This window comes from Phaethon aethereus (genome assembly GCF_964289735.1).
Source record: "Phaethon aethereus genome assembly, chromosome: 3".
In the NCBI taxonomy this organism is placed as follows: Eukaryota; Metazoa; Chordata; class Aves; order Phaethontiformes; family Phaethontidae; genus Phaethon; species Phaethon aethereus.
Genome location: NC_138576.1, coordinates 76,398,126 through 76,425,751, shown reverse-complemented (window position 1 = coordinate 76,425,751; position 27,626 = coordinate 76,398,126). Strand labels below are relative to the sequence as shown.

The 27,626-nt window shown below is 50.0% G+C and overlaps 1 protein-coding gene across 1 annotated transcript in view; it reads right to left on the bottom strand.

Moving 5' to 3' along the window:
• Positions 1-2,982, bottom strand: part of FNDC1 (fibronectin type III domain containing 1) — a gene marked incomplete at its 5' end in the record, with an annotated part of 74,788 nt that extends 71,806 nt beyond the window's left edge. The window contains one exon of the mRNA XM_081997929.1: positions 2,895-2,982. Coding sequence (XP_081854055.1) covers positions 2,895-2,982 — 88 coding nt within the window. The remainder of the gene's footprint in view (positions 1-2,894) is intronic.
• Between the last annotated feature and the right edge of the window lie 24,644 nt (positions 2,983-27,626).

The following is a 27,626-nucleotide window of genomic DNA, read 5'->3' as shown; positions in this document are numbered from 1 at the left end:
TACATTCCTTAGAGCTAAATGAAGTGGAAAATTCCCTTGGAGATCCTTCTGCTTCCTCTGTTTATGTCACACAGTCTAGACAAGGAAGGAAAATGAGAGTTAGTGCTGCAGTCAGCAAGGCTCTTGTTCTGAGCTCAGCCTCTTCTTAACGTTCCTCCCAAATTTCTCCCACAGGCCACAGGTGGTGCTTGTATTGTTTTGTATAAAAGCAACCAAGGAGGGTTTCTACAGGAGGACTGCTTTCCGCTGTCAGTATGTGCTCTACATCCTCCCACACGCAGGATCTGGCAGCAAGCAACAAAAATCTCTCTTGGCAAAACACAAATGGGATCTGCCCCTAAACTGGCTCCAGCACAACACCCTTCTTTTACGCTTCCTTGGACCGAGAGCCTGTGCATAGCAACCCCGGGCACAGGCCCCAAGCTGACTTTCCATTTTGATAAACAGAAGCCAAGTCAATGACAGCACAGGCCAATACCAGACCCTCAGTGGGGAAAAATCTTTCTTTCCACGGACAAAAATGAAGGGCTCTTTCACTTCCTTTGTCAGACACCCTCCACAGCAGCCTCCCCATCTCCCAGACACAACGCTTGGGCAAAGGCTTCGAAGTGCAGTGTGAGTTTGGGTCAGGACAGCTAGACAAGGTGCGTGCTGGAAAGGCAAGGAAAGGAGAACGGGAAGGGAACCACTTCAAAACCGGCTAGAAGATGAGAAAGCAGAGACAAGGGCAGCAAAGGCAGCTCAGCGATAGCTTTTAACCCCTGAGAAAGGGCTCCAGCACCCACTAGCTCTCCTTCCTGAGACTGCACTTCTTCAGGGCACAGTCTGGGTTTAGTTGCTTATAAACCACTCTCTAGACTGGAGAAGGAAAGAGGTGACCACTCAGCATGGCCAGCACACCACCAGGGACAAGGAGCACACATGCAGCCCACAGCCAAGTCCTGTACAGCCCCTCTGGGGGTTAAGAGCACAGTGTTCCCACTCGAGCAGGTTTTGGTGCACTCCAGAGGTCCGTAGCTGGGGAAGCACGCAGGGCTCTGCACAGCACCATGCCAAGACATTTGGGTTTGTTCAGAAATTGGCCTGGTTTTACAGCACATTGGTGTGGGACTGCAAATGAAGAAAGACTGTACTGAAAATTTTGGATGCAACTTCCATAAAGTTTCAGACTCCCCTAGAATCACTTTAGACATTACACAGCCAGAGAAGCAACAGCCTGCCTGTGTTCAACAGCTAGCACTTTTCCTCAGAGGCGATGACATTTCCCACGGATGTCACCCATGCCATCAGCACAAAAACTCCCCTGCTCCCTTCCCTCCTTCCCCTCACGCCTGCCAGCCAGCAGCCCCAGCAACAGCAGATCTAGTTCCCCCTCCATTCCCCACCGCCACAAAGCCACTGCAAACCCACTTCCAGGAGAGTGATTCCAGACTTAGCCTGGACGGGCACAGCACGTCACGGAAAGAGAGACGGCAGGAGATGGTTGGGCACCTGCCCACAAAGCTGCTCTGCGCTCAGCCTCCTGGAAGTGCGCTCCGCCGCTACTGTGGGACCGTGCACCCCACAAGCCACGCACCTTCCGCAGCCCACGAAGAGAGGGCTGCGCAGGGTCTTCAAACCAGGCTTGAAGATCTTTTCCTTGTTCCAGGTTAAGAAGATCTTTCCAGTCTGCTTAACTGCACACTAAAACGCACCGCGGGTGACGTTAGGTCCTGCCGAGCCCTGAGCTGCCGGCGGGGTGAGATGCTGCCGTCCTTGCCTGGCTCCGCTGCAGCTACAGCACTGGGATGGAGATGGGGCAGCCACCAGGTCCAGAGCCAGTGAGCCGGTGGGCCCGTACCGCCCCGGCCACTGTGACCCCAGCAGTGAAAATCTGGTGCTGAAATGCCTCCATATGTCCCCCTATACCTGCCCCTCAGCAGTGCTCTGGTGCAAAGACCTTGTGGGCACAGGCTGAGACGGACCCGGGGCTCAGCATTGCCTGCGGTGCCGAGTGCTGCGGGGGCTGCAGTTAACGTGTGCCGCTTCCAACGCGGGAAAGGACGGGGAAGTTAAGCCACCCCACGCCACTCCAGAGCAGCTTAAACCAGAGGCTGAGAGCCCGGGAAAGCCTGACAGCAGCCCCAGCCTCGCCAGGGTCCGACTTAGAGGGGTCCGAGGGTGGGAATGAAGAAAAGAGGGGTCTCGCCTGCCTTTCTGAAGAGATGCGCAGCGCAGGGGCTGCCCGGTATCACCCCGAGGGAGCGGGGCTCCTCAGCCAACCCCAAAGGGGACGGGAGGGACCGGCACCCGCTGCCAGCGGATCAAGGCACGCACGGACTAAAGGCAGGAGGGCAGCAACCCTCCATTGCCCCCAGCTCACGTTTAGCCGGTGCGTCCTTGCAGGCTGCAGCCCCGCGCAGCGGGCTGACCTACCGAGGGTCCCGGTGTCCGAGAGCCGCGGGGGTCCCCCGGACCCTCGGTGCCGGGCTCGCCCCGGCTCTGCAAACAGATAGACAGACACACACACACACACAGCCCCCCCAGCTCGTCTCTCCCACCCCAGCCTTCGGGGGGACAGCGCTGCAGTGGCCGGTCCGCCCGCTCCGGCCTCGGCGGAGGTGCCGGCACAAACCCGAGGCAGCGGCAGGTGCCGCTGCCGGGGCACGGGAGGCGGCCCGGCCCGGCGAGGCGGGGTGTCCCCCCGCGATGCCGTCGCGGCACCCCAAAGCAGCCGGCCGGCCGCCGCCGCCAGCGCCTCGAAACGCACGCCTCCCCGCCAGGCACCCCACGGAGGCGAGCCGGGCAACGCCGGGCGCAGGGGCCGGCAGCGACACGCGTGGGCCAGCAGACGCTCACCCACGCGCGCGCGGAGCGGCGGCACCCGCGGGCGGGCGCCCGGGGCGGCTGCCTACCTGGGGCGGCGGCGGGCAGCAGCGCGGCCAGGAGCAGCAGGGCGGCCCAGCGCCGCGGCGGGGCGCGGGGGGCGGCGGGCCCCGCCATAGGGCCGGGGGGGCGCGGGGCGCGGGCGGCGGGAGCGGCGGGGCGCGGAGATGCCGCCCGCCCGGCGTCCGTCTCCGCGGGGCTGCCCCGCTGCTTCCTGCGCGCCCCGCCGTCTCCTCCTCCCGGGCTGCCGGGAGACTGCAGCGGGGCGGCCCCGCCGAGGCGGGAGCCGGCCCTCCGCCCCCCCGCCGCGCCCCGCCGCCCGCGCCCCGGCCCGCCCGGCCGCCGCTGCCCGCCCCCGGCACCCCCGCCCCGGCGGTGGGGCCTCGCAGGGATCACCTTGCTCTGAAACAAAACCCAGGTGCAGTTCTGCAAGGGGCTGCGCCATACCCAGTATGGGTGAGGGGGCGCCAGGTTTGGCTCCCTGTGCCCCATAGAGCCCTCCAACACTACCCCCAGGGTCCCCTGGCCGGGCTCCTTCGGGAAACTCCCCCTCGGGGGGACCACGAGCGCTGAGCCTGTCCCTCGGCACCCGCGGGAGTTTAGGCTGGCCCACGCGTGTTACACGCGCACCACGCTCCTTTTTGCCCCGTCCCCTGTGTCACTGCGACTCCCCGGCTGAGGTGGGTGTTCAGCCCTGGCCCGGCGCGGGGTTCGCACCTGTGGACGACCAGACAGCCCTTCCCACGCTGGGCTGTCCTTCGTACCATCTTTTGCTCTTTCTGAACTTCCATCCCACACCCGGCTGCGGGTTTTTGCTTCAGGCACCTTGCGCTATCAGGTCGACAAGGCACTTCTCAGTCAGACTTCTCTGGTTCTTCACCCCCCGCCTGCTTTTTGCTGCATGGCTGGAGGATACCCCTATTTTCACAACTATTAATAACGGGTCCTCTGCCGTGGAAACTATGCCCCAAAAAAAACCCCAAACAAAAAAACCCGAAAATGGGCATTACAGATCTTGCCTGCTATGGAGGGAGAGGTAAGATACAGAGAGTTTCTTGCAGGCACTATGAAAAATAAACACTGCATTTTCTGGTGAAAAAAACCACTCAGACAAAACAAGCAAAAGCACAATTCAAAGAAAGGCAAAGAACATGGTCAGGCTTTGCAGAGCACCTGGCAGGTGCCAGCTCCGCACCTGCTTCTGCCCTGACACCTGTCCTGGCACGCTGCTACCCAGCCCCATGGCTGAGCGTGTGGGGGACTGGCACAGTGCCGTCTCCGAAAGCTCAGGCCACACCTCTGCTGCTGGACATACCTGCTCCAGGGACACCCACTCGCTGCTCCGGCCCTCCTGGCCGAGCTGCTCAGACCCCGCTGCCCACGGGAGCGCATTGGTGGTGACTCCACTGCCAGCAGCGGGCACACCATCTCCTTCGGGCCCCGGGTGTTGCGTGTGTGCGTTTTCATGAGTTTGTGCTGTCTGAAATGAGGGGATAACAGTGTTAACCGGCGCACTGAATGGTGCTTTCATAGAAAAATGTTGTGGGCTCCACACCCTGATGATGTTACAGTGGGGGTAGTGTTGGAGGGCTCTGTGGGGCACAGGGAGCCAAACCTGGCATCTACTCATCCATATTGGGTATGGGGCAGCCCCCTGCAGAACTGCACCTGGGTTTTGTTTCAGAGCAAGGTGATCACTGCACCCCAGTCGGGAGCCCGGGAATGGGCTGAGATTTAAGCAACTATGCACAAGGTGAGGACCGTGGCCCAGAAGTGAAGAGGGGAGGCAAATTATGTGACAGCAAAGGCATGCCGTGACAAGCAAAGGGAGCCAGTCCCAGCCCTTAGCTGTGGGGGTCTCCAGAAGACTGTCTTTCACCACTCCTGGAATATTTCCTCCCAGAACCTGAATGCTGCTGCCTGGGAGAGGCTTTTAAAAACAAAGCAGCAAATTAAAAAGAAGGACTCTCTAGGTGACAGGGTTTCAGACAGCTCAAGGTAAGGCACATCTGTAATACCACACATTCAATATATTGCAGCCTGTTGCAGCCTGTTGGCTCTGCATGAAACAAGCAACACTGCTAACTTTCTCCTCTTTTCACTTTTCACCATTCCCCTCGTTGCTCTGGATGCTGGCCCTGTTGCTTGAGCATCACTGCTTCCTTATCCCCCTTCGGCTTCAATTCTCCCTTTCCTGAGGGTGGGGCCTGCAGTGCAATAACAGCAGTTGTGCAGTGGGGGACTGAGCTTAGCTAACCTTGTACGTTAAATGCCACTTGTGCCCTGAATGCAACTTTTAAAGGCTTTTTCTGGATTATGAATCAAGGACTGACTTGAACACTGACTAGTTGACATATGCAGTTCTCACGTGGGGAAGCAGCCATTCCCGAGCGAAGGTAAATTCCACTAGCAAGGCATGACAGCTAGGGGGAAAAAACCCCACCCAAAACAAGAGATATGAATATTTGGGTCAAAAGTTTTAGCAGGTAGACCTGGGTAAAGATCTGTCAGAGTCTGGGATCTCAGCATCACAGAAAACCAAATCCTGCATAAAATCTGTAGCAAGAACATTTCTGTGTGAGGAAGGAACGGTTGAACATGGTGCCATTTGGGAATTGCAGTGGATGCAGATGCTGGACAATGCAGCTGTGCCAGTGCTCCCAGACAGGGACATCTGAGCTTGCTCTCAGGAGCAAACGGTATCTGGCAAGGCAGCAGGCACAGCCTCAGCACACCTCAGCACCCACATGCCCCCCCATCGCCCCCAGGCTGGTCATGGGTGGCAGAGGCAACACAGGGGACCCTCCACGGGAGCTCAGCAGGCTCAAGCCCACTTGCTGCTTTTTAAAGAGTAGTTCTGAAAAGGGCAAAAATCCACTGTAATTTCCAGCTGGAGGGAAGATGGTATATACATGGTATCAGAAAGGGTGAATTTTTGCAGACTTCACAAATCTGAAAGGTTTTATGTTTCCCTCAGTTGTTTCTTCACAGCTCACCTGGTGCAAGTGCATCCAGGAGAGACAGTGGATTGAATATGCAGGGGTGCAGCCATCCACCTGGATGAAATTACCCACCCTGCTCACCTGCACGTGCTGTGCAGCCTTAGAGGTTTTTCATTTAAAAGGCAGAATTCCATCAACAACGTGAATAACTCAGGAATCAACCAAGATGCCATGTTTCAATGAGCATGGACTTGTTCCTATGGTAATGTGGAATTTGGGTTTTTTTTGCAGGAAAGGCATTTTCAGTAATAAGTCCCATTGACATTAGTGTAACACCTAAGATTAAATTATAGCCCAAACGAGCAAGACAAGGGATATTTGGGATTGATGATACTTCCTCTCTTGCTTATGCAAATGTTTCTCTTTAAAGCCACACGAGGCCAGACAAATAATCACTGTAGGCTGGAGAATCCCCGAGCAGAGAAGATGCAGCACATCAGCAGCTTGCTTTCTGGATTTCTAAATAACTCATTGGAGCAGATCCTCAGCTGGCACAATCTAGCAAAGCTTCTTGCCTCATCTCCTTTCACCCTCTTTTAAGCTCTGCTAATAATACCAGCTAATGAAACAACTTTTTGCATTTGGCAAACAAACTTATTCACTCTTGACTTCTAGAATGTTTGTCATTAATGCAAAAGAAAGATAGCTGCAGCCTCTGGGGTAGAAATGGTAATCCCACCAGTTTGTAGAGGCAGGTTTATAAATAGAAGAGACAGACAGACAGAAGAATTTTAGTAAGCCAAATTGTCCAGATATTCCTAGGCAACACCAAGGATTCTGTACAGTTTCCCTCCCCTGCAATTTGGAGCGCTGGTTGCAGCTCACCTGGACACACGCAAGCAGGATTCGGCCCCAGCATCAGTACAGGTATGGATGTGGCAGCATGGGCTACGATACAGGCATGGTTCAGCACACAGCAGCTAAAGCAACCTCTGCTGTGACGAGTGTCTAAGAGAGCTAGCTTCCACACAAGCTGCAATCACAGCTTTGGATCCAAGAGAAACATAGCAGCCTTTCACTAAATTCCAGTGACATTTGCTTTATTTATGCACAAGACAGTAGGAATGCTGCATTAAACACTGCTAAGGGAGTTTCTGACCACTTATGCTAACGGCGATCATCGCTCAGCACAACTTTGTTTAAATGATTTGGGACCCTTGTCCTGTAAACTTTTTGTGACTGTTTAACATTAAACCTGCACAAAGCGCAAGGATTATTTATATGCTTAAGCCCAAGCACCTATTTTACTTCAAGATGAACAGAAAGAGTTTTAAGCATGTTAATTGTGTAATGCTTTTGAGTTGAAGTCTACAATTCTGTTGAAGGCCAGTAACAGGGAGAAAAAGAGGCTGAAAGAGAGCCAAGAAATGCCTTCGTGCCATGCAAAACTCCTGCGAGCGCACCGGGTAGCCGCCCCTCTTCCTTGTAGGCTGTCCTGTTTCAGCACGTGCAGAGGTTGGTAGAAGCAGAGATAGCTGCATCGCATAAAAGAAATGCTTATTTTTAAAAAAGAAGACAGTGTAGAATATATACTTGTTATGGGCAAATCACTAGTAGCCAATAATTTATTTGCTGAATTTTGCCTCTTCTTCTGGTGATCACTTGCCTGCAAACAGTTTCTTTAATGTCTTTGTTAACTACTTCCGTTCATATGCTTTGATAACCCTCCTACTGAAAGCAAAGGGAAGATTTCCATTGTTTTAATAATAAAATAGTTCAAGCCCATATTCCTGAAGCTATTTGGGGTATTTACCTAATTCAGCTTCTAGATACAAGCTAAAAAAAAAACTGTCAGAAGAAATTGAAAAGCTGTTTAAGTTAAATGAAATTACCAGGCAAATGTCAATGCAGTCTGAATTCTTGTGTGCCCATCTGGTAGACTCATTTAAACAAAAGCTAAAGAGGAGGAGATTATGTCATTAAAGAATGCCTGCACACAAACACAGAGCAACTAAGGTTTTTCAGGCAGCTGTAGAGCTGGCGCGCCTTGCTTCTTGAGTCATTTATGTCTGAAACCGTATCTTCTCCATGCCATTCTCCTACAGAAATGCCAATGTTTTGACTTTGGGTGCAAAATGCCTGGCACTACTTCTGTTTGCCTCCGTTTTAGCAGCTCCTCCTTCCCACAAAGCCATGGCAAGGCAGTTTAGTTTCCAGACCTGCAACACCTGAGCTGCCACCTTCTCCCCCGAGCAGATACCGTTCTGCCTGCACGTGCTATGCAAGCATGCCTTGGTCCAGAGAGCAAGCCCCATGAAAAGGGCTGTTGAGACAGCTGGTCAGGCCACCCAGCCAGAAGGGCTTTGGTGAAGGCTGAGCCAACCATGCGAAGCAGAGCAGCGCGAGCAGAGCGGTTGGGAAGCACCGTGGCTTCATTCAGGCCGATGGTTTTACGGTGAGAGAGAGCCTAGAGCTGGGGGTTCGTGCCATCACAGCCTCGGGAAGGAATGGCACCTCAGTCTGCCACCTCCAGAAGTTAGTTATATTAGTCTATGTATTCAAAGATTCTTTCATCTGGTCATTTTTCTCATTTTTTCATCAGCCTACCTCAGGAGGAGTGTCTCAGTTACTGCTACAATGGTAGCATCATCCGCCTCCAAATCCTGATTCTCCATCTTCCCTTTCCTGTACACTGCCTGTATAGAGACTGATTATCTGACACGGTGAGAGTGGGTGGCAGTAAGGGATTGTTGCTCCTCCCCATCGAACACCTTCAGCTTCTAGAGTGAATGAATGTTTTCCTTTGTGTGTTTATGGATATGGAGATAGCACCGTGTTATTCTACAGTGTGATTTTGTCAGAACAGTGAGTGTAAGAATACGATGGCATGATTCCCCATTCCTCATTTCTTGGGGAGACTGAGTCCATGTGATTCAGCCAGGTAGAGTTGTAGCCTTTGCTGTTTCACCAGGCACCTTTCAACACTGCAACCAGGCAGCAACAAAACAGCAGAATATAAGCGCTGCTTATGCAAGTCTTTGCAAAATTTATATTTAAAGCCTCAGGAACAAGTTCACTCTGCTCTGGCATGGTGTCAGAAAACCTAAGCCCTGCTCTGAGATTGACAACTCAATGAAAAGCAAGGTGGGTAAATGAAGCAAGCCCTGGATGCTGTTGACTGCTGAAGCACACAGTCCCCAGAGGTACAAGACCGCTGCCAGTGTGATGCCCGGACATCAGTGTTCACACCTTGGGAACTGTCAAGACAGAGACTAACTGATATGAAGTTTGATGATGGACACCATCAAAGCAGCAACACTGGCTGGCCAGGTTCAAGACCATTTCAACTGCTAAAGCTCACAGTCAGCACAGAGGAGTATTGAGTCCTGAAAGCTTCATCTTGGCAAGCAGCAGTCTAACAAAAGACGTGTCTGCTTGCCCACTCTTACCATGGGTTATTCCAAAGTAAACATGACTGTGGCTGCTGCTAGAACAGGAGAAAATGCCTCACCCCTCTGCACTGAGCCCCCCACAACAGAAGATCACTGAACTGCCAAGGCATGTAGAGTTTCAAAGCTGCAGTTCCTGCATGGCTCTTTTGTATCCATATTGCAGCTGGTGGTAACATCCAGATGCGGCACTGGGAAAAGTCTCAAGTGGAGACAGAGGTTGCGGCTCTACACAAAACCCTGACATATGCCACTTTGCCAAAATAAATGGATTTTCATCACAGCTCCAAGGGGTAGAGGGCTCCTGAGTTGCACGGATGGGCACTGCAGCACAGCCTGGCTGTGAGTGGAGTTTCAGACTCCTAGACCCCCATTTTTACCCTCCTCAACCTTTAACTCCTACAGCAGGAGCTACAGCACTCTGCCAGAAATTAGGAGTACTGAGGACACAGGAGGGGCTGCTCTTACTCGCTGCTCCCCTTCGCCTGGTGACACCACGGCCAGAAGCTCAGAGCAGTGACGGCAGGGAAGCTCCCGTGCTGCTGGCCCAGGGATGGTGACCAGGATGGGGATGGTGACAGGGACAGGGACAGGGGCTCTGGTCCTGCGAGGAAAGGGCTCTCGCCAGGCTTGGCACTCGCAGGCGTTGCGAGAGGATCAGGCGTGCTTCGTGAAGATAAGAGCCTCAGAGGATTAGTCTCCCAACTCTAACAAATGTCTGCTGGGCCCATATAAACTCCGCTGATTTAGAGATATGTCCAAGCTCGTTTTCCCTAACGCTCCCCCTGCTTCCCGCCAGGGAGCAAGAGACAGCCCGCTCCCGACAGGCACCTCCGAGAAACACACGTTCCTGGAAACTCGGGAGTGAGAAGGCAACTCTATTTTCTACAGCAGTAAAGCATATTCCTTCTCTGAGGGCCTTCTGTTAAAAGAGCAGGCTATTGTTATGTCCCTATTTGGCAAGAAAAAAAAAAAGATTGATCAATGGCTTGGGGTTACTTTTTCCTTAATGACTGCAACTGCTTTGCTCTCGCAGTGTTTTTTTTAGGGATATTGTTTACTCCAGCTTCAGCCCGGCTTAGAACACTTGGAATTCAAATAAATTGCATTGCATTGCATTTCCTGGCAGGCACCCAGTGCAATGAATTTCAGTCTAGTGTTTGATTTTGTCAGCTACAAGGCAGGGAGGCATCTCACTAGTCAAAACTAATTCTTCCTGTTGTTACACAGTATGACCCCATGAATTTGCTGCCAGTCACATCACTGAAGTCATGTTATTCCTCAGTAACAGTACCCTGAAAATATGGTAAAGTGCAGACGGTGATCTGCAGAGTCAGGAGACTTTGAACCTGTGGTATTTAATACCTGGAATCAACTGTGGGTGTATCTACTGACATTTGGAAGAAAGATAAAAGATTTGCAACTGATTCAGAAAGACTTAAAATATTTGGAGTTATCTGTGGTTGTAGATCTTAAACAGATAATTGAAAAAGTGTTGACCAGACATGACTTTTGGTTAATTAGATAGACAAGAAGAACAAATGAACTTTTTTGAGGTCAAGAGATTTTCCTCAAAATACAATTCCCTCCCCCCCACACCCAAAAATGAATGTTACATATATTTTCAAGTCAATGTTTCCCAAAGAGCTTTACAACATGCTATATGATGAACATGAAGACAAAGCGTGACTCAGACCTATTAAACACTCTGACCCACACACAGTACAGGCTCTTCAATGTTAGCTTGAAAGGAGGAACCTGGCCAAGGCCTCCTTACCTCCCACTCATTTTACACACAGGAATTAGACAGAGCCCCTCTGGTTCCTCACACACTTCAAGCCAAGTCTCCTGCAGCACTGAGATGTTTGTGCTTCCCCTTCCTCTTCAGAAAGAGCCCTCCTGCCAAGCAGCCCGATTGCCTAAATCTTCATGTCAGCCTGGCGACTGGAAACAATACCGCTGTTGCACAAGCCGACTCCCAAAACATTGAAGGGTTGTGCCCGATTTCTTCATGAATGGTCTTCCTGTCACCAGGGCCATGAGGAAGGCCAGATCCCCGCCCCACGCCCTGGCTGCCACCCTACAAAAAGCCGGGTATTTCTGCTACAGTGCTCGGCAGCAGGCGCTGCTGGTATTTGGCTCTTACGACTCATCACCCGAAGAAGGTTTCCCTGAACGTGCAGTTAGCATCTTCATTGGACCCGTAGGCTCGGGCGGATGGCCCCAAAGTGGAACGGCATTGCCCAGCTGAACTTACGGGGGCAACCTGGAGGGCACCATGCCCCCCAGGCTCAGCTGGGGCTGCCAGATGGGGCTGGAAGATACTACCAACACGCTCTGTCTCTGCCTGTGACACGGGAACAAGGAGGATGCTTCACTGAACATGAGACCACCGCGCTGTGAGGGGCACAGCTCTGCTGCTGCTGCTGGTGCCCTAGGAGAAAGATTTTTCCAACACGTGATGGCTCTGCACACTTGAAGCACCACTTTGGAAACACAGCATAGGGCCTGGCAAAGGTCTTCTGTGATATTTGTGTTATTCAGGGTGTTTTATCCTTCAGCTTTGCATTGATGAAGTTCTTTCTCTGCTTCAGGGACAAGGTATTTTAATTTGGGACACCAGGCCTGGGACTGGGGATTATGGACTGTCAGGACATAGGCGCCACAAAAGGAGATGGAGCTTAGTCTGGCAGAAGAAGAGCTAGTGATGGTTTGAGCATGCTGCAGCTGCAGGAGGCACTTCCGAGTCTCAGGGACCTGCATTTCCCTTTCTGTTAGGAAGTGCAAGCAGCCTGGAGTCCAAGTTTTCAAAAGCTCTTCTCCAGATGCACCCACCTCCCTGTCCTCTCCGGCACTGTTGCTTTGTCGTCCCTCAGTTTTCCTTTGCCTAGTCATCTTTCCTCCCTTTTTACCTTTCATTCCTCAACCCCAGATAGCATCTCACCATTTCTTCATCCTTATGGTCCTCTTACTCCTTCCTTTTCTCTCCCACACCTTTCTTAGCAACCAAGTCCAGTCCTCTATTGCAGTGAGAGGAAGTGGAGGGAAGCTGCTGGGCTTCTCGTTACTACTAATTCCAGCACCTCCCTGCTCTTACTCACTCTCTTCCCATCATCACCACTTCATCCAACTCTTCTTCCTGCCCCATCCTGACATTGCCGTCCCATGATAACTCTTTGACAACCACCCTTGGACTTTAACTTTCCCTTACATCATTACCTCCCAACCACACCCTCGCCAACTCTCACTTCCACGCTGACATCCATTTGATTACCTGGCATCTTCCCTCTTTTCCCTTGATTTGCCCTGCAGCTGTGGTCTATGTTTCATCCTCACTGAAACAGATCTCACCTTTGCCATGGACTGCTCCCTCGTTGGTCTGCTTGACTGCGATGTTGATGTCTGCTTTAGCACTGCTCTCTGTGTCTGACAAGTCAATACCAGCTTCCTCTAAGTCCCCTCAGTCCTTTTCCTGGCTATCGTCTTTCACTTGCTCCCTCCTCTGGATATGACTGTTTCTATGTCTCGGTTTTCTTCACCTTCCCCAGCCTCTCTAAAATCTTTAATTTCTTCTCGCACCATTTCACAGCCCTCCTCCTTTCCAGATTTGTCTGCTCTTGCACCCACACCCTTCAGAGCATTACTCTAAATAATTTTCCTAACTTTCTGGTTTTGCCCTCTTCCTTCCTAATACCCACTGGCTCCACCTCATCAAAGGCTTCTCTTTTCACCTTTCAGACCTCCCTAGGTGACCATTCTCAGCCTCTATCACCCCTCAGCCTTCGTCATTGCCTTGCTTTCTCCTGTGTAGACTTTCTGCATGTGACAAATTGCTGTTAAGGGCTGGTCTCTGCTCAAGCCTCATCTCTTTAACGAGGCGCTCAGCTCTCTCATTTCCAACCCTGCCTAAGCAGAATGACTCTTCTTCCTTCCGTCCTTCCTCTCTCTAGCCCCAGCTTGGAAAGGGAGTTGTACCATGGCCTGTCCACATTGGGACACTCAGAAAAATTCACTGGAACTCACAGAAATTGTGAAGTGAAACTGGCTTAATGACATCAACTGAGACATCTTCGCTTTGAATTGAGAACACCCATGAAGATTGATGGAGATGAGATTTAACTAATTCCCTTTGCATTTATACTTCCAGGTAATCCAGACTACCTGTGCAGGCACCCACCTTTGAAAAACCCTCACCACATCGTGGCCGTTTCTCAGCAGTCTCCGGTGCCCAGCTGTTGTATGTCTATAGCTGCTGCGCCTCGGCGTCAGGGCCGTGCTGGGCGGCAGTGCCCCATCCAAACCATACTGCAAGGGGAACTGGCATCAGTTCTCTGGCAGAAGAGGCTGCCTGATAGGAAACCGCTGCTGCAAGCAGGATGCAGAACTCAGCATTTCCTCATATTTGGGATACTTAGCACAGAGGTTATGAAAATAAAGGACAATCAACTCCTTTTATAGGGAAGTGGGTACAAAGACAATTTTGATGCAAATTCTTTTCAGAAACCAATTTTCCCCATGAGAATGCTGGCATTTAAATGCATTTTAAGAATTAAGAAAAATGCTTACTTTGTTCTCTGCTGCCAAACGGGAACACTGCATTTCAGATTTGTCTCAAGAACTTCCTGAGCAAGTGGGTTTGCCGTGTCAACCTCACTCTTAGTTGTGGTTAACTTCTGCTAACTGCCAATATTGCTATGAGTCCATTGATTGCTTTTCAGGCTGCAAAAGAGGCATGTTTTGAATATGCAGTGGGACTTATCTTCACTGTTAATAAACCACACATTAGTTGAAATAGAGATAAGACTATTGTTTTGAAATAAAATATGCAGAAAGTGATTTCTCATTTCTTTTTCATGAGAGGACACTGAAACACTCATTCTGATTCAATAGGTCAAATTTTTGGCCACACCTCTTGGGTTTTGCTATCTTGAGCAAATGGGTTTGTGCCATTCATCAGAATTTACATTGGTGTAAAACTCAATGAACTGGATCTTCACTAATCAATGTTGCCAGCACCTAGATGGCTAACCAAAGGAATCTGTTGCACTCAACACTGAAGTGATTTCCATTGGGTCCATTACAGCTAAACATTTTCCAAAGTGTCTCTAAATCGAGGAGGTGGGAATTTAGCCTTAGGACAAACATGGGCTAGGAAAACTGCCCTCTACAACTGATCTATGTCTCTAGAAGGACAATCAAACATAAAAGCATCATCTCTAGTTCAATGAATCCCTCAGCTGGAAATCACTGCTGGTCAGAGGAGTAATGTAGAGAACAATCACTATACATTTGCTCTATTCTTATCCTCTTCCCTAGGTATCAGCCTTTGGCTGTTGCCAGATGAGACACTGATCTAGATGAAACTTTGGTGTGACCCAAAAAAGACATTTCTGTGGCTGTGATGTGAGTTGCCACTACGCAGAGCAGCTGCTCTGTTCACCCAATTTCAATAGAAAATTCACACGAGGCAGGTGTCAACACCTCATACCACCCACATCCTCCAGGAAAAGGATCTAAATGAACTTGTGCCAAGGATATCTGAACCCAAACTGCATCTTTCTGGCCCGTAAAAGAGGACCAAGGGCTGTTCTGAGTCCAACACTGCCTGCATCATCCAGGGAAGGCAGATATCCTTCCCCACAAACTACAGCTGAAGAAAGCTGAGGGAGATGTTTTTGGTCAAGTACTCTTCCAGATGAAGTCTTAATGCTGAGCACATCCATAAAGCAGCTAGCCAAAGCTAGCCAGCTTCCAGTTACCTGCCTAAACATGACCTAGCATGACCCAGAGTGGGCTTGTGCAACACTCTGCATCTGAGCAGAAAGCCATGAGAAAGCTCCTTTTTGTGCAGCCCTTTGCTGTCCAGCACCCTAGTAACACAGGTCGCTGCAGACACCCTCATCCGCTCCTGTTGCTCTGTCATGGCTTCACAGAGAATTGATTCACGTTCAACATCTGAGACACTTGCCCCTGAGGCACTGGGGTCCATGCTACCCAAAGGGCTTCCCGCTACTGCAGCGTAACAATTGCAGTTGACAAGTTAACACAGGAGCACTCTCCACTGCAAGGCGGCAGTGGTTTGGGTGCCAGAGAGAGCTTGTGTGAGCCCAAGACTGCCAAAAGGCACACAGAGCACAGCATCGTGACCCACCACGCAGGAATCAAGCTGACCAGCTTCTGGCTGTAGGTACACAGGGACTGGGACAGAAACATGAGGCGAACGCTCCTCTCTCTCCCATTCATTAGTTTCCCAGTAACCCCGAATAAAGTCACAGTAGCACCTCCAGGGACACAATGATTGTAATTTTGGTACAAGAGTTCTGGACTTCGATGTCTTTTAGGTGATATTTTGGCTTAATTAGATTGTGCTGGGACCAGACAGGCTGGGACCATTAAGACTCCCGAGTTTGAGGTTATATGGTTTGGGGAGCTGTCATGCTGATCTAGAAGGATTTCCCCTGCAAAACAGGGAGGAGACAAGACACATTTCGAGCCCTCGAATTGACAGGACTTTGTAAAAGGTCTTTCAATTCCAGCTCACTTAAAAGACATTAAGCCCCACCTTCTGGTAAACAGCTAGATTGCAGGAAGAGACAACGCTCTAGGTCAAGTGAAAACGGTGAAAAATTTTCAAGTAGAAAAATGCCTTAACTACTCTTGAAATATTTCAGGTGAATGCACCGATCTTCAACGAAGTGTCAACAAAATCGTTTTTCAAAGCATCGTAGTGTTTTATTTCAAGTGTTTTTATTATGTTGGATTCAATTTTCTTCACTTCGTGTAAACTGTCATACTATAAAATAAACTTTATGTTTCAACTATCCCTAACGAAAACAATTTGGAATACCTTGTTACACAAAACCTTTCAGCATTTTCTTTATTCATTCCGTTGAAGTGAACAAAAATACATATTGAAATGTTAAAGTTTCTCTGAGGACAAGGGATACTCCCCAGGCAACACTGCAGAGCCTTGAAGTTCTGTGTTGCTCATGGCCAACCAGTTTTTCTCTTTTCTGCACGCTGGAGCAGGTGCAGAGACCTGCAGATATGGCTGACGTGGGGGTCCCCGGCTTGTCGGCAAAGTCTGCGTCACCAAGTTCCTCCCTCGGATGCTGTTCACAAAGACGTAGATGATTGAAGCGTGGAGGCCAAACCAGAGCGCCAGGTATGGATGGCACAGAGATACGGGCAGCAGGGTGAAGTGCTCAAACAGGCAGCTGAACATCTGGACCTGGACCGTCAGCCTGGGCCTCTCCTTTCTTGCGCTTCTCCCCACACCTCCTCCTGCCTCCTGGCCCAGCACGGGCTGCTGTGAGCGCCCGGACCAGCCCAGCCTCTTCCTCCGGCCACAGCTTCCCCTTCCCAGGGTGTGCCGGCAGCCAGGAGGCACCAGGAGAAGGTCGCTGGGGTGAACCTCCTGCACCCCGCTCATGTAAGAAGGTAAGGGCACGGGGGAGAGGGCGCGCCGCCACTCAGCGCAGCCTCCCCTTGCCACTTCTCTCACCCAAAACTGTGCCGCTGGCTGGCAGCCCGGTACGGGGCCGTTTTCAGGGCAGGGAGCTGGAAACACCAGTGAGCGACGTTTACTCCGCGGGTCTCGGAAAGGGGTTGTGTACACGTACGGGGAAGAAAAGTGGGAATGGAGGGGAAGAGTGGGAACCACAAGTGGGGCAGCCCTCTTTTCAGGCAGCTGCTGGGGCAGATCCTGGTGTGGAGGAGAGATCGGTGGCTACGGGCCTGCTGGCTCGATGAGGGGATGTGGCAACTCCCTGCAGCAGGGAAGTGGTGGCGGCGAGTGGCCAGGTATGGAGGGGGCAAAATGAGGCTTCCTTCACACAAGGATCACAGAGATTGCTTTGACGTTTGTCAGGGTCAATAAGATTAAAAAAGGAGGAACAAGAACGGGAAAAGGATGAGGAGGAGGCGGAGAAGAAGGATCAAAAGAAAGAAGAGGGAGGAGAAGGAGGAGAAAAGAAGGAACAGCATGAGGGTAAGAATGAGAAGGAGAAAGAAGGGGAAGGAGAGGAGGAGGAGGAGGAAGGGAAAGAGAAGGAGGAGACAGAAGAAGGAAGAAAAGCAGGAGAAACCTCTTTTATTGCTGCCCTTGAGTGGAACATATTAAGTAACCAACTGGTTTCCACAGGAGAAGGAGGACGTCCTAATGCACTCAGGTATTCCCTGGCAGAGCCCACAAAAGGCCTGTTATGGCACATTACATTTTGCCAGGGCCATAGCACTGACACCTTCTACGTTCAGCCATGTCATCAGCTTTCCATTAATAGCACAGTGCCTGAATTCAGCCACGGTATGTGCACGGGCAGCTTGGCAGCAGAGGGCCGGAGGAGAGGTCTCTTGGCTGCCTTTTGGCCCCTGGAGAGGCCAAAAACGGGAGCAGGGTAGGAGGGAGAGAGGGACCGGGGTGACAGTTTTGCGTCGCCCATCCGGGCACAGCAGAAGCCAGCGGACGTGCAGGGCTGAGCAGCTCGGGAGGTGCCTGGGGTCTGGCCCGGGCCCCACAGCTGGCAGGGTGGGCGCTGGCAGGACAGCGGCTGTGGGACTCCCCTCTGAGTGCGCGGCCAGCCCCCCTGTGCGGGGGCTGTCACCCTGCTCTGGCAGTGGGGACCAGGGCTTCCAGCTGCCATGGTTTTGCAACTCGCTTGGTAATGCCACCGCAACCGGTGGCAGGCCAGCTCGTCGCGCCTCTGCATTACATCCTGCCCTGCCGGTGAATGAGCTCCTGAGCAAGCGGGTGGCATGAAGCAGGCACCGTTTGAATGAGGAAAGACATGCAGATAACGCTGTTGAACCAATAGCTCAAAGCCCATCTAACCAACTACTCAAATAACTTAATCTTGCTATTTTAAGCAGTTTTCTCTCTCTTCTCAGTAGTGGCAGGTGAGCACACACCAACCAAAACCAGCCCCATAACCATCAAAGGTCTAACCACAGCCTGGAGGACGGGATGACTCTAGAAAGATGTGGAAGAGCGTGAAGAAACAGCGAGACAGCCAAGAGGTGGCAATCTCACTCAGGATCTAACCACTGTCGAGCCTTTTGGAAGTACTATAACTAAAAAATATTTTAAGGAGGAATTTGAAGCTGAAAATAAGCAGACATGGGTGTTACAGGGTCCTCCTCCAGGTACACACAGCAACAAAGAAGAAATCACAATGGTGAGTAGCCTTCCCAGCAGGTACAACCACCTCGTTATGTTAAATCAACTAGTTTGAAAAGCAGGGTAAAAACGGAAGGACAGAAGCTCCTGTTGCTTCAGAGTGCTGAAGCTCTTGCATCATCTGTGGTGCAGATTCCCATCCTTTTTGAGGTTTTTTTCTGGCACATTTTTGTTTCTGGCACATCTGACAAGTAGTTGCAGTGTCCTTACAAGAAGGTGAGATGATTGTAGGCTCCGCACATCCACAACGCATGTCCGCGATGTGAAATGATAAACAAAGCCGCATCCTTCGGAAGAGTGTGCTTTCGTAAGCCGCAACTTCATTGTGTCTAGAAGACAGATTTTCAAGATGAATCAGTCTTCCTTTGATTTGAAAGTGAAAGATATCTCTCTGGAGTGTGCCAAGATGATACTTGGAAGAAATAGCACTTAAACACGCATTATCCAACTGCTGGCCCAGCCTGTGTATAATGCACACACACATACACACACAGAGTGTCAGCTCAGCATGAGATTTTTTTTACCACTGCTGCTCCTAAAAGCCCCGAGGCTCTCTGTTCCTATGCCACGAGAGGGAAAATAATAAAACCTAGACAGATTTAAAGAGCACTTTGTGTTTTTTGGAAGGCAGGAGAAGAGCTGGATCCAGCCACGCCATGGGACACTGGGGCTGGACCATGCAGCCTGTCCTCCATGACGCCATATGGACTGCCGACTGCACTGCCTGGTGCCCAGGGCTAAAAGGGGCCTTGTCCTCGCCACTCCTCTCCTCCTCACAGTGCTCTCTCTCCCTGCCCCAGAAAATCCATGCAGAGGTAAAAGATTTCCTTCCACCTAATCAGCTTCAGTCATTTCCCCATTGATACCTTGCAGCTGATTCCCAGAAACAGGCCACCTTTCCCACGTGGCACTCCTATCAGCAGCGCGTGGGGAAGGAGCTGACTCTGTAAAATGGCGCTTCCCTTGTTGGAGAAGCTGGAAGATGTGGGCAAACCAGCTAGGGTGCTGCAGGGAGCTGAAGGATGCTCCTGGGGTCCAGGAAATGACACAGCCCCGCGGGACGGGCTTACGTGCACGCAGATGCTGCACAACACTGTAGATACCGAGCCTGCTATGGAGTACGAACTGCGCTCCCAGGGGCCCGGCTGCGCGATTCGGCATGATCTCCAGGGGCACCACAAGCACAAAAAGCAAACAGAGCTGTACACCCTTCACCCAGCTAAGTCCTCCGAAAGAAGCCAGCCCTTTCCATCCCGGCGTGGGCACTCACAGCTGGCAAAGCGCCTGGCCTTCTTGGCCTTGCAGCCGCGCTCCCCGCCGCTGAGGCAGCCGCCAGCCGCCCGGTGCGGCCAAGAGATGCAGGTCCCGGTGGGACACGGTGCATCAGCTACAGGCTCCAGTGCATCTTGCCAGTGCCCGACCTTGCAACGGGCGCGTGTGGGTTTATCACCGCCTGGAATGGGACAAACCCTGGCACCACGGAAAAGCTGCTCGGAGTTACTGCTCCCCATCTGGACTGCTTTTATAAACTCCACAGATGGCATTTTGCTGTTTACTCTAGCCACAGCAACTGTGGGGGAGAACTCAGTTCTGGAAGGTCTCCATTCTGGATTTGTATCTTAAAAAGTGTATATATAGCATTAATTTGGAGGCACAGTCTTCCCCAAATTATTCCTCCGGGCAGCTGACACAAGCCAGTTGCTCACTGACAGCCCAAAGTAGAGCATTTATTCATAGGCTAATGGGCTTTGCCAAAGTAAGATTGTTTTTATCTCCTCAAAGATCATTAAAAGAAGGAAACTGAGGTATCAGCACCAGGAAGAAGTGTCGCATGGCTGGGATGTCGAGCAGTGGCAAAAAAGTGTTATTGCTGTGGGTGGTGTGTCACAGAAACACAGAATCACAGAATCATTAAGGTCGGAAAAGACCTTCAAGATCATCAAGTCCAACCATCAACCCAACACCACCATGCCCACTAAACCATGTCCTGAAGTGCCATGTCCACAGGTTTTTTGAACACTACCAGTGACGGTGACTCCTGGGCAGCCTGTTCCAACGTTTGGCCACTCTCTCAGTGAATAAATTTTTCCTAATATCCAATCTAAATCTCCTCTGGTGCAACTTGAGGTCATTTCCTCTCGTCCTATCACTAGTTACTTGGGAGAAGAGACCAACACCCACCTCGCCACAACCCCCTTTCAGGTAGTTGTAGAGAGTGATGAGGTCTCCCCTCAGCCTCCTCTTCTCCAGGCTGAACCACCCCAGTTCCCTCAGCCGCTCCTCATAAGACTTGTGCTCCAGCCCCCTCACCAGCTTCGTTGCCTTTCTCTGGACATGCTCCAGCAACTCAATGTCCTTCTTATAGTGAGGGGTCCAAAACTGAACACAGGATCCAAGGTGCGGCCTCACCAGTGCCGAGTACAGGGGCACAATCACTTCCCTACTCCTGCTGGCCACACTAGTTCTGATACAGGCCAGGATGCTGTTGGCCTTCTTGGCCACCTGGCCACACTGCTGGCTCATGTTCAGCCGCGTTTCAACCAGCACCCCCAGGTCCCTTTCCGCCGGGCAGCTCTCCAGCCACTCCTCCCCAAGCCTGTAGCGTCGCATGGGGTTGTTGTGGCCAAAGTGCAGGACCTGGCTCTTAGCCTTATTAAACCTCACACAGCTGACCTCTGCCCATCGATCCAGCCAGTCCAGATCCCTCTGCAGAGCCCTCCTACCCTCCAGCAGATCAACACTCCCACACAGCTTGGTGTCATCTGCAAACTTACTGAGGGAGCACTCAGTGTCACAGCATAACTAGCTGCTTACAGGGGAAAAAAGGGGTGGAATGGACAGACAGAAGACCGAGTAAGGAGGGGGATGCAGTGGGCTGCACTGAGGCTACACCAAGGACAACAGTCAAGCTCAGCATTGACCTCGTGCTTGGAGACCCACTGACATCAGGGATACAGTGATTAAAAGCGATACATGAAGGAGGTCACAGAGAGGCCTGGAATTCATTAGTTCCCCAGTTTGGGGGAAAATAGCGGCACTTTGGCTCTGCTCTCTGGGAATTCAGCTGCAATGCTGTCTCCTTTACTGCACCAGCAACCCTGTGCACTAACACGGACGGGACACAGCTATCTCTGATTGAACCCTGGCAGGTAACAAAAGAAAACCTGCGAGCAGAGCTGCCAGGATTACATGAGGATACTTTCCAAACCAAGCAGAAAACTGCAGAAAACCCAGTTACTCCTTCAATTCACCCTCCGCACCCCATGGTAGCCCAGCGGGAGGCAAGTCAGAGAGGGCTCAGCTGGCAGGGAAAGGGAACCGGACACCAAAGGCTGTAGCTGCTCTCTGAGGTCTTGACTCCCTTCCCAACGGTATAAAAGATTTACTGGGCTGACCACTGTCTTTCAGGGGCCTCAGGTGGGTGCCTGCCGCTTGGTGGGGTAAGCTGAGTGCTGGTGGGGCAAGTGGGTGCATGTGCCCTTGGAAACATCCCACGGCACCCTGCCCCATCCTGCAGCGGCAAAGGCAGCCCACAGATCCACCTCGCCTGGCAAACAACAAAAGCAGCACGTTCTGCTTGTGACTGGTGGCTACCGCTTTCCTAATAAAAACTCCTTATATGACCCACCAAACACCCCCAAAGCCAGCCAGGTGAAGCTGTGCCATACATGAAGGGAAGTAGTACTCTGTGGGTGTGTAACCCTGGGTCCCTTGAACCATCGTCTTGCCTGCCCACCGGGGAGAAATGGGAGATGCCTGTAAGGAAGGACTGCCCTGCAGCCTTGGCTGCCACCCCCTATGTCTTTGGGACCCCGTCACAGACCCCTGGCAAATTCTCCAAATTCTCTACAGCCCAAGGCACTCTTACCCTTCAGCAAGAGACCTACCCTGAATTACCACAGTTGTTTTCCTAAATGGCTCACACCAAAGAGGTGCGAGTTACAGCAAGGGAAATCAGGGTTTGAACTTGCAGCACACTGTAGTTAACTACTTTGTGGCAGCTGCCTGGGGGTTCTTTTTCTGCCCTGTTTTTTTTTTCCTGCAGTGTCCCAGTGATGCAAGGAAAGTGCCTCCAGGGAAAGAGGCAGAAGACCTTGTATTTGACACTGAAGTGAGGATGTGCAATGGGCACTAGCTACAGAGCAGCTGATGCGTCCTCACAGTTAATTTATCACAAGTAACTTGTTCCTGAGTCCTTATCTTCAGTTTAAGAATTGCAGGAAAAGAGTATCCCCAGAGTGACAGCCAGGAACAACTTGTAGAAAAGTCCTTAAGTTCTCTGCTCAGCTTTTCTTGGCTACAGCCAAGAAAAATGCTCTGTTCCTGGTTCATAATGTTAGCTTTTCTGGTAATGTCCTTGGAGAAGTAGTACGGGGAGATAAGCTTTCAGCAAAAGGCTTATAGCTAACCGCCATATGGGCAGCATGAGAGACGAAATCTCTTCCTCTAAGAATTACTCAGCACTGTAATCCCTTAACCCTCCTTCCACTCACCTCCTCATTTCCTAGTAAACATATTTCATGCCCAAAAAACAGTGCCTTAACGCAGCCCTCATACATTGCTGACTTTCTCCCTGCTGGTGCTGGCACTCACTGATGAGTGCATGTGTAGGGGAGTGACGCTTCAATTCATTTTCAGAGTTTTAAGTTTGGCTTTTCTTTGCCTCATCTGCACTGTGCTCCATATCTGAGAAGGAAACAGGAGCTGGGAGTGATACTTTTGTCAGGATGGGGTCCAAGTTCTAGAGTTCTCAGCCACAAGATTTTGCTATGAAGTTCATGCAGCTGGAAAGAGATGTCCCTGGCTATTACTCCATCAACTAGGGAACCCTCTTTTCCAATGGGTTTCACACATACATTTCTTCTGAATAGACTGCAGGCCCTGTTGGGGCTTCTCCCTTGCTTGCAAAGCACCTAGCAGGGTACGAGACTTCAGCAGCAGAGATGAGAAGTCAACTAAAGGCCTGATCCAGAGAGATGCTGGAGTATTGCACAGAGTACTTGAAGCTCTGTGATTCATTAGGAAGCTCCAGCTAAGATGGCAAAAACTGGATAAGATCCAGGTCTGGACTAATAGACCAAATATCCAAGTGCCCTGCTTGGGTTGGTAAGTTCTAGCCTGCAAGTGAGCAAAGCCTTGTAAGGCCAGCCTGTGGCCCTGCACTGACTCAAGTCTTGACTTTCCACCAAGACAGTCATCCTATGATGCTGCTGAAATCCCACAGGCCTAGTTGCTTTCTGTGGCTTGCTTGATGAGCATATGGATCATCTCTTTCCCTTAAGGTCTCATCATAAACAAGGAGTCAAAATACTGGGAATAAAATCACAAAGCAGAGTGTTGGGGGAGCTGTCTGCCAAAGTGCTCACTCACTCCAGCTTCCCAAGGTCATCCTAGGACAGCTGCAGTAAGCTCTGCAGTGCAACAAGTTGAATTGCTCACAGATTTGTCTGCAAATAGCTGCTTCAGAACCAATGTCGTAGAAGGAAAATATTTTAACAAGCAAGGAAAAGCAGCATATAGCTCTTTAAGCAATACTTGTATGAAGGCCTGTTGCAGCTTCTTAGTAAAGTCACAAAGCTCTGGTGTGGGCCCAAGCCATTTTCCTGGTCTGTGGATGGGTCTGTCACACTGTCAGGACAGCCCATGGAAGACTGGCTCAACCAAGTCTGACCCAGTGATACCTTGCAGAGTCTAGTCCCACGCTTTGAAAGCTGCCCCAAAGGCACTGTTGAGCAGCTGTAGGTGAAGCAGTGAGCTTAGCCATTTTCATTATGCATCCCTTAAACCAACATGAACAAATGGTCTAAGAATGCCAAAGGCACCCTCAGCCTTTTAATATATGAAGTACTGAATCTGCATGCATGTCACTCAAGACGTCCAAGTGGGAAGTAATTTATACAAGCAGTACCCTGTCAGCAGTAAACAGAAAACACAAGCATTTACTATTCTCCATTCATCAGCATCATACTTTTTTTTTTTAATATTTATTTATACCAAATAGGACATAAAATACAAATGCTGCAAGGTTTAGAAAATCCTGCACCAGCTTCAGCTCAGCCCAGGGCTAACCATCAGCCTTATCTGCAGTCACAACAGTGTGTCAGGAAGTTATGGTATCATGCTAAGATAGCAGAAAAGAGCTTAGTTTGTTTTTCACCAGATTGTTGCTTTACAGATGTAGCAGAAAGAGGAAAGGAATACTAAAAAAACATGTTTCCCTCTAGCTCTTATGAGGTTTGCTACTCCATAGATTAAGAGCTTTCAGACACTAATGTGAAGACTATTTTTGCAGAAGTAAGATGCAAGGAGGAATGGCTACTACATATACTTACACCCTCGATCTTTTTTAACATGTTTGATGAGTTTCACGCTATGGTTATTCTTCAAAATGGAGATCGGAGTAACAGCTAAAGGCTTCAATGTTTTACATGTAATATTGTCTTGGCAGTGATACAGCTGAAGGACAGCTGTGTCCTTCAACACAGTCCATGAAAGCCTGTTTTTTTAAGTTAAAAAGTAATATTCACAGAATCACACAGAATCACAGAATCATTAAGGTTGGAAAGGATGTTGGAGATCATAAAGTCCAACTGCTAACCCAACACCACCATGCTCCCTAAACCATGTCCCGAAGCGCCACATCCACATGTTTTTTGAACACTTCCAGGGATGGTGACTCCACCACCTCCCTGGGCAGCCTGTTCTAATGCTTGACCACTCTCTCGGTAAAGAAATTTTTCCTAATATCCAATCTAAACCTCCCCTGGCACAACTTGAGGCCATTTCCTCTCATCCCATATTGTCACATGCTGTCCTGGTTTCAGCCAGGATAGAGTTAATTTTCTTCACAGAAGCTAGTGTGAGGCTGTGTTTTGGATTTGGGATGAGAAAATGTTGATAACACACTGATGTTTTGAGTTGTTGCTAAGTAGTCAAGGACAGTCCAGCTTCTCGTGCTGGTCGGCCCGCGAGCAAGCTGGGGGTGCACGGGGAGCTGGGAGGGGACACAGCCAGGACAGCTGGCCCAGGCTGGCCAAAGGGATATTCCATACCACATGACGTCATGCTCAGAATATAAAGTTGGGTCAAAGAAGAAGGATGGGGTGGAGGGACGTTTGGAGTGATGGTGTTTGTCTTACCAAGAAACCATTACACGTGATGGAGCCCTGCTTCCCTGGAGATGGCTGAACACCTGCCTGCCCATGGGGAGTGGTGAATGGATTCCTTGTTTTGCTTTGCTTGTGTGCGTGGCTTTTGCTTTACCTATTAAACTGTCTTTATCTCAAACCACGAGTTTTCTCACTTTCACTCTTCTGATTCTCTCCCCCATCCCACCGTCATGGAGTGAGCGAGGGGCTTGTGGGGCTTAGTTGCTGGCTGGGGCTAAACCACGACACGTGCCCTGTGCTGGAAAGACACGAAAGAGACATTGAGAGCACCCCCATAACCTTAGCAACAGCTTTGATCCTTTCTAGAGCAAAGCTAAGTACTCTATTTTGCTCAGCTTGAAAGGTACTAACTAAAATACTTTGATAGATCAGATTTTTCCTCACTCACATTAGAATCACAGAATCTTTGGGTTGGAAGGGATCTTTCAAGGCCATCTAGTCCAACCCCCCTGCAGTGAGCAGGGACAGCTTCAACTAAACCAGGTTGCTCAGAGCCCTGTCCAACCTGACCTGGAATGTTTCCAGGGATGGAGCATCTACCACCTCTCTGGGCAACCTGTGCCAGGGTCTCACCACCCACCGTGTAATAGTATCTAGTCAAAATCTGCCCTGTTTTAGTTTAAAACCATTACCCCTTGTCCTATTGCAACAGGCCTTGATAAAAAGCCTGTCCTTATCTTTCTTACAAACCCTCTTTAGTTTCTCTTCCCCCACAAACATGGACTGGCACAGGGCCAAAGAAGCTGCTTTATTTTCTTCCATGACCTTCCATTCCAGTTAGTAAGACAGTAACTGTTCAAGCCACCATTTTCTTAATGTTTCTTGTTTCTCCAGGAAATTTTATCAGAATAACAACATTAAGATGAAAATTTAAACACTGGGTCCATGCTATCACTGGAAAAGGTAGTATGTGAAAAAATATGCTTCAAATTTAACTCATTTTAATTATGTCCTGAACATGACATTGGAAGTTCACTGTTTGTTCTTGGAAAAATACATCTAATAAAAACATTCCAGCTCCTCTAAATAGCCTTTGGCTTCTCCATTAATTCTGTAGCTCAGACAGCAATCAGAATATGTGACACATACTAAAAATCTGAGGATCAAGCATAGCTGCTGATACATGATAGGAAAATGGCTAGGCTGGTAAGCATTAAGATTCATTTCCCTTTTAAAAAACCAGAAAGCAGCTTTATTTTTTTAATGTTATATGAAAAGAACAGTACTTACATTCTACTTAAACATGAGGAAATGCAAGACTTGGTTGCCTATGCCATCTGATGTCTGCCCTGTTGTGCGCTGTTATTAATGTTTAACTATAGCGGTCTGATTCTTCTGGCTATGCAAGTGTGCTTAGCTATGCGTGTACCCGGTTACAGCCTGCGGGTTACTACCCCATAGTTTCTGCACCGCTGGTAATAACTTCTGGCTCAGAATATGAAACACCTTAGGTTTTCTTCCTTAGCAAAAGCAACTTAAAGCCATTTTTGCATCCCATTGGTCATTCTCAGTCAATCCACAGCAGTTCACTATTCAGTTACGCCAGTGCTGTGTGTGGTCAAGCCAGAAACCTGATGACAGAAGTGAGACATTAAATGTAACCTCATGACTTTGGAGGATGTTTACAAATGCTAACTTTGCAAGTTTAACCTTAACACTATTGCAGCAATGTGATTTACAGTGCAGCCCCACAAGCAGCGATATCAGCATTACCCAAGGGGCATCAGACTCTGAAGATCTTCTAAGCCAGCTGTGTCGCAGAAGAAAACACCAGGCAACTACGCCTCGCTTGAACCCAAGTAAATGCTGTTGTAATTTACCTGTTCAAAAACTCTAATTTCACATGAATCACCTCAAAATGGATTTTTTTCCTTTTGCAAGTTTGAACTTTGACGACGATGATGATGATGAAGTTTGAACTGTCATTCACCCATGATCAGAGCATCAATCCTTTAGACTAAATTTCTTTTTCACAAAAACCAAGGACTCTGAGTAGACAGATCTGAGGTAAACTATTCCAGCTGTT